This window comes from Hydractinia symbiolongicarpus, chromosome 13 (assembly GCF_029227915.1).
Source record: "Hydractinia symbiolongicarpus strain clone_291-10 chromosome 13, HSymV2.1, whole genome shotgun sequence".
Taxonomy (NCBI): Eukaryota; Metazoa; Cnidaria; class Hydrozoa; order Anthoathecata; family Hydractiniidae; genus Hydractinia; species Hydractinia symbiolongicarpus.
In genome coordinates, this window is record NC_079887.1 from 23,569,326 (window position 1) to 23,581,281 (window position 11,956).

At 34.0% G+C, this 11,956-nt stretch overlaps 1 protein-coding gene across 1 annotated transcript; it reads right to left on the reverse strand.

Annotated features, from left to right (window-relative positions):
- Nucleotides 1–555: 555 nt before the first annotated feature.
- On the reverse strand, nt 556–8,176 carry LOC130623387 (citramalyl-CoA lyase, mitochondrial-like). The gene is given in 9 exon segments (XM_057438863.1): nt 556–2,297; nt 2,806–2,930; nt 4,237–4,290; nt 4,631–4,744; nt 5,563–5,578; nt 5,581–5,757; nt 5,966–6,154; nt 7,862–7,915; nt 7,917–8,176. Coding segments are annotated over 9 exon segments (981 nt in total). The 5' UTR covers nt 8,073–8,176; the 3' UTR covers nt 556–2,201.
- Nucleotides 8,177–11,956: the final 3,780 nt, after the last annotated feature.

An 11,956-nucleotide genomic window follows, 5' to 3' on the forward strand; every position in this document is an offset into this window, starting at 1 on the left:
CTAGTCCTTTAAATTTTAAAAGGGTTCGCTCGTCCTTTACGTTTACCAGGAACTTGCCTGTTGCAACAAAGTCAATAAAACTTTAATGCATTTATTATTTTGTTTGTCCACAGTGCGACTGATTAAGTTCTTTCCCATAATTTTTTATTTTTTCCACTGAATGACTTTTTCTACCAAGATAAAACAGATTTATATTAAATAAGGGAAAATTTTATATGCGGAACTTATCCTCTTTTATGGAGGCAAACTGGAGACATTTTTTAAGGCATTTGATGATAGTTTTCAACCTTTGTCTTGAGACTTGGGTTTCTAGAGAATAATTTAAGATTTTCATACATTTTTAAAGAAGCTATAGTTAAGAATTTCGAGGTGATACGAAGCGTGAATTACTTAATCTTGGTAACGTAAGTGAAGGAAAGAAACAACACCAAATCTGTAAAAACCCTTTCCAACTACAGCCTAAACTACCACCCAATCCCCCCACTACCGCCCCCACTATTGCACCAACTACCGCCCTAGTACAATTAGCTTATCTAGTGTGCTGTGCATCTGTAGCATTTGTATACAACTAGTCGTTAGCTCGTGGAAAAATCCACGGGTTCCCCCCCTCCTTTTTATACCGCACCACGTGCGTCTAGCTACTTGCGCAGCTAAGCTACCATTTTGCGTGACAGACAGACAGACAAAATACGGCTATTATAATAGAGATTTAAAAATAAAAATATGCAACAGGTTGAAAAATTAAAATTACGGAGATTAGACAAGAAAATTGTTGAAAATCTACTTACAGAATAGATGTGAAGAGAATCTGGAAAACTGAGGAGATTGGTAAGTTTTGAGAAGACTTTTTGGAAACTATGAAGAATTGAGAGGTTTCGAGAAGGCATAACAACACAGAGATGAGACCTCTTTAAAGCGGTTTTAAGTAGTTAGAAAAAGTCTTCTCCTTGGAAAGAGTAATTCGTCAAGAGTATATTTAAAATTTGCGTTTAACCTCATCCTTGGCGTTTCCTGGCCGGTTTCAATGGCCGAACGACAAGTAAGTAGAAATCTATCTCCGTTTTGCAATCAATCCATGTCTACCAATTTTGTTTGAGTGAAAACCAGTTTTTCTATTTCCAAGTATTTTTAATCGTTTAGAATCTCCACCACAATACCTCATCAACAAAAAAGTTAAAAATGACCAAATTTTTGCTGTAGTGTACTTTTTTCTTTACTTTCTGTACTTTTAACCGACTTTATTTCACCTTTTTTTTCTAACCAAAGGTACAAATCTATTCTGGTGTATTTTTATTAACTAGAAATTTAAAAAGTTCTTTCAGAATCTTCAACTGCTTTAAGAGCAGCGATATCGGTAAAAATGAGGTTTCTCTGCACTCAATACCAAACAAACAAGCAAAAAATTTCGTAAGGCATTTAGGTTAAGTAAAACAGCATTGCTCTTGGATCTGAAGCAACAATAAGTTGTTAAAATTTGTTATTAAAAATAAGATTCTGACAGTTACTAGTAAGCCCTTTAGTAGAAATATAGTCAATGTAATAATTATTTCTATTTTAAAAATTCCTTATCTTTAAAGCATTTGCATATTTACAATTTTGCTGCGTCTTTACTTGTGGTTAAGCAAGAGATCGCGATGATACGAATTTTTTATTGTTGCGTAGGTTATTTTGATTGTGGAGAACACTACGTTGGAGTTATTGTGGCTCTATCTCTCCTCGAGTTTGCCCGAGATTCGCTCCATGATGGTAAAAATATTATCAACATGAAATGGACAATTTCATTACCTAGGGACTCTTGTCGTGGCGATAAATTTAAGTAATTCATGACGCACCATCCACAAACCAAAATTAAGATAAACACACAAAAAAAAAAACGGCTAAAAAGTTCATTCGCCTATTTCTTTCGAACGACGCATAAATAAGCAAATGCTAAAAATGAGCCGATCTTTCTAACTTTGTTGACCTTCACAACGTTTCCTCAATTCAAGCCACCTCAACAAAAAACAATCATGATTCAAACAGCCTTTATCATCCAGGATGCCATATCTCATTATTTATACTTTTTATGTGAGCACAAACACGTCCATTAAATCGTAGTTCTTATGAATTGACCTAAATGTTCACGCAACCAAAGAATCCCAGCAAACGAACAAGATATTGATTGATTGATTGATTGATTGATTGTGCATTAATGCCTTCACCTATGTTTTAGAGATGACATCAGCAAGGTTAAGCACGTTGATAGCTTGTTTCACGGATGGCATATCAATCATCGTTCCACGAAACGAAAATGCACCCTGAAAGACAATTAATTTTATTATTTGTTATTTTTATATGCATAACGCTTATAGGCAAATAGTGGGAATTTTTAAGCATACGATAAGCATATCTCTCTGCTTTGAGAAATCCTTTTGATATCTGTTCTTCTGTCATATTTACAGTTTTTTTCTTTTTTTTTCTTATACACATTAAAAATAAAGTAACACGATTATATGTTCTCGACATGCTCCTGCTTAATTTTACCTTATGTTTTATCACTGTTTTTTTAAAACTAAAAACAGGATTATTTTATCATATCAATATTTAATTTTTAAATTAATTCTCCAAAAACATAAATTGCATAACCACATCCGAGCATGATTCGGATTTTCACTTGCTTATGAAAAGCATGCCTATCAAAGTTTTTACCACTAACAAAAACCCTGAAAAATTCCCTCGTGTTTTTCTCAAGTCATAGGCACCCTAAAGAAGGTGCAGATTGCTAACTTAAAAAGCTAAAAAAAATACACAAGCAAATAGACCAACCTTTCCCGTTTTTTGGTGTTGCTCAAACTCCTCCACAAGTTCTCTTGAATAGTCAATTTTTTCCTGGCTTGGTGAAAAATTGTCATTCACAATATCTATTTGAGCAGGATGAATGACTTGCTTGCCTATAAATAGAAGTTACACAAAGTAATTATGTTAATGCTAAAAACTTGCCTTCGTAATAAAAAATAAAGGCATGTTTTTTAACCTAGTCTATCATACCAATTCTGTGATCCAGTTTTGCTCGTGTAAACAATGCTTTAGCATGAAACACCAATTACGTTTAAAGCGTTCTCACTAGACTTGGACATAAACGAGATTAGCCGTTTTTTAATTCGAAAATCGCAACTACAACCAATCGAGAATCTATAAGTAACACGCATTTCTATTTTTTTTTCACTTTTATGACTTAATGGGTTTCTTGGTTAATTTTGGTGGGGAATAATAGGTAGGTATTATTACAAATATTTATACAGGATATGTTCTGCCCAGATTGCTAAAACGGCCTGTTTATAAACAGGTCGGCCGGATTATGTACGTATGGTCCGATTATGTTTTCTTCGCCCTGATTATGTCGTGATGACCGGATTATGAATGCTGATATAATGTCTGGCCAGGTAGGCTGTGATTGGGATTTTCTTCGAACTTTTGTTAATGAAACATTCTCTGCGAGATAGAACACCATTGAAAATTAAGCATAGCGAAAAAATAGTCTCGCCGTAATTCTTAGTATAAACTCCTCTTGTGAGTATATTTCAAAATAACATACTTTGAAGTAACTAAATTTCATGGAACCTAAATTATTCGTTTTACAGGAATTAAGTTTGGTGAAAAGTTAATAAACTTGCGAATTCCAAAAAACGAAATTTCGTTTCATTTGAGAACAACAACTACTTTGCCACCAGGGCTATTTGCTTGTCAGAAGTGATGACAAATGATATAAAAGCCAATCAGCCCCGGTTTATGTTCGTTCTATAAGTGAGAAATAATATAAAACATAAGCCGGCCTGCCCCAATTTCTCTTATATGGCATGGGTTGACCCGTAGCTGTGCTGGAAGACACTTACTAAATATGGCCGCGCTGTGCTCCGAACCACGGATTTTTTTATTGCGAAGCGAACTCCATAATCAAAGGTCACGCGCCACGGTATGTGTCTTATTTGGCATAAATACCACAACTTTCGTGCTAAAAGTAACCGAATCTTGAAATATCGCTTTCTGTTTTTCAAAATTATGTCTGCTACTATAAAAATAATCACCAATTACTTATTTCTTTTTGCAAATTTTCTCATAACGAAATGATTTTTTTTTAGTTCCAAAAATTTCTCACATTGTAGTGCTAAATTTATTCTAAAATCTCAATGGTTTAGTTTGACTGCACCAACTCAGATAAACAACAGACACCGAAGGATTAATAAAAACATGGCTAACCTGTAAATCCCATTTTTGCACCTTCTTCTGACTGCTGCTGCAAACCACGCAAATCTATAATAAAAATCTTTTCGAATCATGCGCAATATAACTTTATTGGTCCGAACGGAGAGGTACGCAATGAGAGATGAGAGGAATTTACTTTTGAAATCGCAGATTAACTAGCTAAACATTTTTTTTCTGCATTTCTTATCATAGGTAAACATAAGTTATCCAAGGAAAACATGAGGCTCCTTTAGCGTTTTGCATTTCTTCTTGTTTTCCCTGTCATGCCGTTTGTAGTGAAAACAGTTATTACCACTTACGGGTTCACTCGGCGAGTAATTGATTTATTGCAAACGCTGAATGCTTACCTTTAACATTAAGCAGAAGTAGAAGAACTTAAAAGGCTTACCTTTGAAATCAATATCAACCATATCAATCGCTTGCAGACCAAATCCCTTGACAAGCATCACAAAATATTGTCTTGCAAACAGGAGTTCTTTCGCGTCCTTTGTTCTTGTTCCACCTGAAGATAGATAATACAAACAAATTGTTGACTCCAAAGGGAACGAAAATGAACTATTTCAAAACAGTTGTGAAACCATTATTTCAGTAACGTTAACTGTCTGTTGTGTACCCTTTTTTCTGCTGAGTTTCTACCCTCAGTGGTTAAATTAACTTTTAGCATAGAAACAATATATCAATATGGAGAGAAGTAAAGATGCAACGTTTGTGAAGTTTGAAAATAACAATTTCATTAACATGCACAGATATAAAACAAAAACAAGAAGTTTGATTGCATAAATATTTTATGTATATTAAAAAATAAAGTGATGGATTGAAAATATGTCATATAAAAAATACAAAAATTTTTGCAATTCTATGTAAAAATTGCACAAATTTATACCCTGCATCACTTTAATAAATACCACGCATTCTTACAACAAAATAAATGCTAAAACGTTCAAAGGTCCTAAAGTAACCCTAAAAAGTATCTGTTTGGGGTAAAATAAAACATCCATGATTAAGAAATATTCAAATTAAAAGTTTCGTTACAGCCGTAAAATACCTTTAGCATTTACTTTCAAAACTTGCAAAGTACAATTACTTCCAATATTTTTTTATGTATTTTTATTCTAGCAATTTTTATTCTTTTGAGGTACTTGTAATATTTTTTACTAATTTATAGAAATAATGGTAGTAATAGTTTCGTGAGAGTAAGGAGATTTTTAGGAACATATGCTGGAGTTTACTTCATTTTTGTGTGAGATATTGGTAGACACAAAGACATAAAATCAACACATATATTTTCCATAAAAGTAAAAGTAAAAAATAAATCCTTACCAATATGCTTGCTAAATAGTCATCGGAGCCAAATACAAAACATTCGAATTTTAAATTAGCATCCTCTTTGCAGGCTTCCTCAAGAATGACACGCAGATCTAGAAGCCCTTTCGGTGTCTCTGATTGACCAATCACCTTTATAATAGGTCCTCCGTTTGAACCTTCACCAAGGTGTTTCTTTGATTCATGCTTTAGCTAAAAAAGAAGACAAAACTGTAGTGACTTGTTTTATTGGTCTAACTCTGTGTTGTGAAAATTAGCAGATAAGTGCATATATGATTATTTCAGTTGCCAAGTTTTTTTTACACCTGAACCTCTTCCTTTCAAAATAAAAAGTTGCCATCGTGTTTCTATTAAACTTTGCACTTCGGAATATTAAATTTTACGTTTTAAAAATACATACCCATTTAATCTGTTCAACAGATTCTATTTTAGGAACCATTAAAGCCTGTGGTAATGTAGCTCCACATAAAACTGATTCTAAATCATCCAAAGCAAATGAACTGTCTATTGAATTAATTCGTACAGTGGATTCACTTCTTCCAAAACTTAAGCTTGGTAAAACTTCCTGGATTGTTTGTCGACATACATCCTACAACAAAAACCTACATAAATAACAGCTTTGTGATACATACTGTGTGCAAGCATGAAGGTAGGTATAAAGAAAGATATGGAACTATTTTTTTACTATAGGAATTATCGGTGACCAGATCAGTTGAAAACCTATTCATGATGTCTGTGAGCCATTGGATGTTACATGGAGTAGCCTGATAGAGTGTGGACCCTAATTGGGTCTGCGTAGCTCAAAATAAACACCACATATCTAAGGCATGACCCCTCCTGGAAATAATAGACGGGGTACATCCCTCAATATTTTTTAGGCTAACCATGTAAAATATGACCCCTTTTCTCTCTTCCATTGTGCTGCAGCTTTTACATGCATATGGATTTCAGTCCATGGATTGGATTAAACTGCTTCACGATTACATCACTGTTGCTAACCTCTTGTGAGATCACTGTGTCATTCAACTGTTTCATGAAACATGTGGTTCAAGCTGTTGGGAAAAGAGCGTGTAAACAGTTAAAAACTAGTTTAAATTTAAAAATTTAATACACTTGGGAATACTTGGTATTTTCAAAACAAGGAGATCAAAATTTACTAGATATTTTACAAAGTTGATTATTCTCACAGATCTTTTGGGAAGTCGAAATAGGTCTGATTTTTTTAGTTGGGCCTGCCTCCAGATTTGACAGCCATTATGTTATAGATGAAAATTGAAGAAGGCTGCCTGGATAGACTTTAGAAATGATCCTTGCATATATATAGTGCCTTAATTTTGATAGAATTTTGCTTATTTGAGATAATTTTGGTTTTAATTGCACAATAAGTTGGTTACCATGAATGGTGTTCATCTAAAAAGAAACAACAAGATATTTCACTTGGCTTACTGGGTTTATTTTCTGCCCACTTACTCTGAAGCTAAATGTGTAATGTTTTTAATAGTTATTGATTTAATTATTCTATAACTTCTTGTTTTCTAGGGTGCATGCATATATCCATAAGTCTCTCAAATATTTCTCAAATATATAGGTCAAGAGCACAGTAAGAGCTCTTAATCTGTTTCAAGAAAATTTATTTTAAACACTAGGTTTTTGAGTATGTTAATTGAAAGAAATGGGAATGCTGATAATTTGTGCAAGGTGATCCTAAATAGAATTTATTACGTTTCCACCTGCTATGTATTTACTGATATTATTCTATAAAATATATTACCAATTTAAAATTGAGTGTGTCCACATCATATCAAGATAAGAATACATACCCATTTGTCAATGTTGCTGTAGTTTTCAAGATGCTGATGTGTCATTTTGCATGGATACATCAGACATTTAAGTTTACACCAAAACATTTTATTTTTCGACAAGTATGTCTTTTGTCACGCTTTACAATTTTTCCTAGAAAGGTGGGGAAGGGCGGTGGGGGTCCTGCCTTCAGGAAATATTCTGCAACAGGGTGAACACTAATAAAATGAGAACAAAAGTAATTACGATCAGAAAAATTATGAAATGAGGAGAAATTAAGGAATAGCTAAAATTTCAATTTTTTCAAGTACATTTAAGTACTTTCAAGTAGATTTTTTTTCTAAGAAGGAGTGTTCAACCTGTGTAAAACATGATCTCTCTTTTTAGGTGTAGCTAGCATATTCAGACTATGTGCACTAACTTTTGCTCTAAAACGAAACGACTGAAACTAAAGTAGTGAGGCCATGTGTTGAAAAAAAAACATCATCACTATTACCTTCATATTTAATGCAACGCCATCTTCGCAATCTAAAACGACAACATCAGCTGGGCAATCCAGAAGCTTTTTCAATCTTTTTCGTGTCATTCCCTGGCACATACAAAACTGATCTTCTTGGACGGAAACCAGAAGATTTTGACAACTTACGAAATGCAAGTTTATCTGCTATTTTTCCACCAGCGATAATTGTCCTAAATTTTGTTATCATTATCAAAAGCGTTGTTAAAAGTAAAACAACAAAAACCTAAAAATCAACGTGCAATTTGTTATTATTATTGTTTCGTGTAGCTGTACACAAAATGTGACACCCTCCGTTTTTAGCGAAAAAGCACTGGGAAGGAGGATTGCAAACCTTAATAATTGGTTTGCTGTCACATGCATCCATAAGGGTGTTTTAAAAGTTTGATGTTTATTTTCGTGTTGTGTTGTGTTGTTGGAAAGAAAGGATGATTTCTTACTTTTATCTTAATCTATTATTTGTACTTTATACCTACTCTTTTCTATGAGAATATCTGTAGCCCGTACGCTTTCTTTAAGCCTAGTTCCCACCAAATGCGTTTATTATTACAGTCTAGATCAGATTGGAAGAGGGTCATTAATATACCCCGTCCAACCCATGCTAGCATGGAAAACGGACGTTAAGCCGAGAATGATGATGATGATGATGAAATGTGTTTTTTCACGGAGTTGGCGGATTATACGCTAAATAGCTTTAAATCAATCCAAGTATCTGAGCACAAGTCAAAGATGTTGCCATTATGATGGTTTTCCAAGTCGTAAAGCTTCTTTAAAAAGGAGTTTAGTCCCAAGATACTTAATCTAAACAATAATTAGAAATTTCAAGAAATATTTCATGCAACCTTAATGAAACATCGATGCTGGATGAAAATTTTGTGTCCAATCAGGCTAATCTTGTGCCTATTTTTTTGTCAATTTAAAACAGGTTCACTCAGTGTTTAAAAAATTATTGGCAGGACCCTGAACGTTAAGTGATTATGGATACGAAAATAGACTTTCCTTTCCTTGTAATTCTATTTGTATTAGCAAGAAGGTTTTCTTTAAAATTAAGGAAATTAATTAACTTTATTATGCTTTACGAATATTTTTGTGATCAGGTCTTTCTTTTGCTAGACTTTATAGCGTTTACTCAATTGTGAGAATAATAAATACAAATTTTGTTTTGCAATCATCACACAATTTTGTTATAATCATATAAATTAGATTAACTGAGTGTTTGGAAATCAGGAAATAATTTTTAGACATGATTCTAGATGCAGAATAAGTGGGGGTATAAATATGGTCAGACTTTCCATTTTCGGGAATTTTATTATCCATAGGGGTTCTCTAAAAGAAAGGGAATGTATATTAAACATTTTATCATGTTGACATTCCACCTTTGATGCTTTTTTGGCCAAAATTGTTACATTAGACCATTCTTATGCCATGACTTGTGACCTTCATTGTATTATAAAATTAGTAACTACAAATTTAATAAAATCTCACATTTATTTTAATTGATATATACATATTTTATATAAAGCTTGTAGTATAACAATTTTACGTAGTAAGTATTGATAAAACTCATGTGACAAACAGATAAACTCTTGCTTATAATTATTTTTGTTTATAATCTCACACCACTTTATCCAGCAATGTCAGAACTCTTACTGGCCAATTGAAATTTAACTCAGCCTTTTTAGCAAACACCAGAATAACTAATAACTCTGGTTTCTGTGCATACAAAAGAGTCTGCTATAATTGTCAACACCTTTATTTCCACTTCTGGAATTAACTTTCAACTCTTGCTACCTGCCTTGCTTTAATGACGAAATATAAAACCATTAAAGTTTATCTTGTAACACTCTCATATTGGACTCCAGTGTTATTAGGGGCCTAACAAATATGAATAGACTATGCGTGCTACGCTAGGAAGTTTGATAAGGCTATATGTGGCATTACTTGGATTAATGGCATTTTGGCCTTTTGCGAGTATCAGAGTACATCTTTCCTACCAAACACAAAATGATATATATTTTAGTTTAAAGGACAATAACATTCCTTACATTAATATCAAAAGTACAACAATCGATCCACTTTGAGCCGGCTTTAAGATCAATTTAGCCAGGATTTGTGGACGCCTTTGTCCCATGAATGTATTTGCTCATTACTTGTCATTTTGAGGTTGCACCCTGGCCCCTGGTTTATTTTGCAAAGCAGTGATTTTGTGGCCTGGAAATATGTCAGTGCCACGCTTAATGTATATATTCCTAAAAGGTTGGTCTAGCGACTGTTATTGCAGATATATTCACTTAAGTACAAGGTTTTAGAAAACTGGTGTGTAATGTTAATAAGATCACTGGGCTATGAAATGTGAATGTGCCCAGTGGCAGCGTTCTCCAAGTATCTTGTGTACAGAGGTACCCATTGTGGTCCCTGGTTTGTCCTATTCACGGTAGAATTTGTCACAAGAAGATTGGTTTTTGCTTTTTTAAAAAATTAGTGTTATAGACAGCCTTGACCTCAAAAAACATTGGCAAGAGCGTCCTGTGCTATACCAGATTCCACAATTAAGATTATAGAAGGACGGTCCAGTAATTTTTACCATCGATGTATGCATCTCCCAGACAGAGTTCTTAAGAATTGGTGTTCAAACAAGGCTAACCTAAAAGACGTGCTTAAGTTGTGGGATATATACGTTTTGTATAACATTTATAACAACATTGTGTAGTTGTGTTGCTCTTTATGTGTATATCAGAGAGTAATGAGATGCTGTGGTAGACATCCAAGCTTGTCGTTCCATTGAAGTGCATTATGATAAAATGATGATGAAATGTTGTGGTAGACATTCAACCTTGTGGTACTATTGAAGTGCATTATGACAAAGAGAATGAGATATGCCATTGAAGGCATTCAAGCTTGTTGTACCATTGAAGTGCATTATGATGAAATGCCGTGGGAGACACGCACAATGGAGTGCGGCCTAGATTACATGTCTTTGTGAGTGTGTCATACCATTGAAGTGCATTATGATGAAGAGAATGACGAGATATGTCATGGGAGACACTCACAACGGAGTGCAGCCAAGATGTTCATGTCACTGTGAGTGTCTCATACCATTTAAGTGCATATGATGGGGTTAGTACTGTTTTTGTATCTGCACATGTATCTGTCCTGCATGTTATTGTTTAATCTTATTGGCTGGCATCCCAATCCATGCCCCAAATATACAATTGTGTTCCAATGCGAAGGATGTTGTATGAATTTATTTCACAATACAATGTTCTCTACTATTATGATGTGTTTTTACTGAGGAACCTCAACAATTAATCAACAATTAGTCACAGGTGGTAAGCTTTAAGAGTAGACTTTAGTGTCAGTTGTTTTTTTTACTTTTAATTTTTGATCATTACAATCTGCATGTGCAAATTCATTGTTTTTCATGAAAATCAAAACATGTTGCAACTTTTCCTTCTCCACTGTAGTGCCTGTCATATACTCGTGTTACTATACAAAAACTGGCTGGAGTTTTTTTGGGGGGTAAGATTCATACTCAAGTGGCGAGAACTGAATTTTTGTTGTAATTTAAAGGCCACTTTAGTCACAGTACCATGAATTAGTTTAAGCAACACTGATACTGCTTCCTGCGTCAGAAAATCCTCTATCTGCATCCAACCAGCACTTGTGACCAATGTTGCCAACTTAACAGATATATATTAAATATTTTATTTTCCAATGTCATTGTTTATGGTTGTGTAATGTTGCCAATGCTATTTTTTCCTGTTTGCACTTGTTCGTGTAAACATAAGCAACATACTGTACACACTAAAAGGCATGTTACCATAGAACAGGCTAGAATAATTAGAACAAGCTGGGATATGAAATAACTTTGAACAGGCAAGAACAACTTAGGAACAAGCTAAAACAAGCTAGCACAGCCTGGGAGCATGCTGAAATGTGTCAGAACATTGGCTAAAAAAACCAGGTCTTTTTGTATTCTCTTGTCCATGGAGGTCATACGACCTCTCATGGTGGCCACACACCACCTGAAATCTATATTTATAACCTAAGAAAACGAAGAGTTCTAAAGTCTTA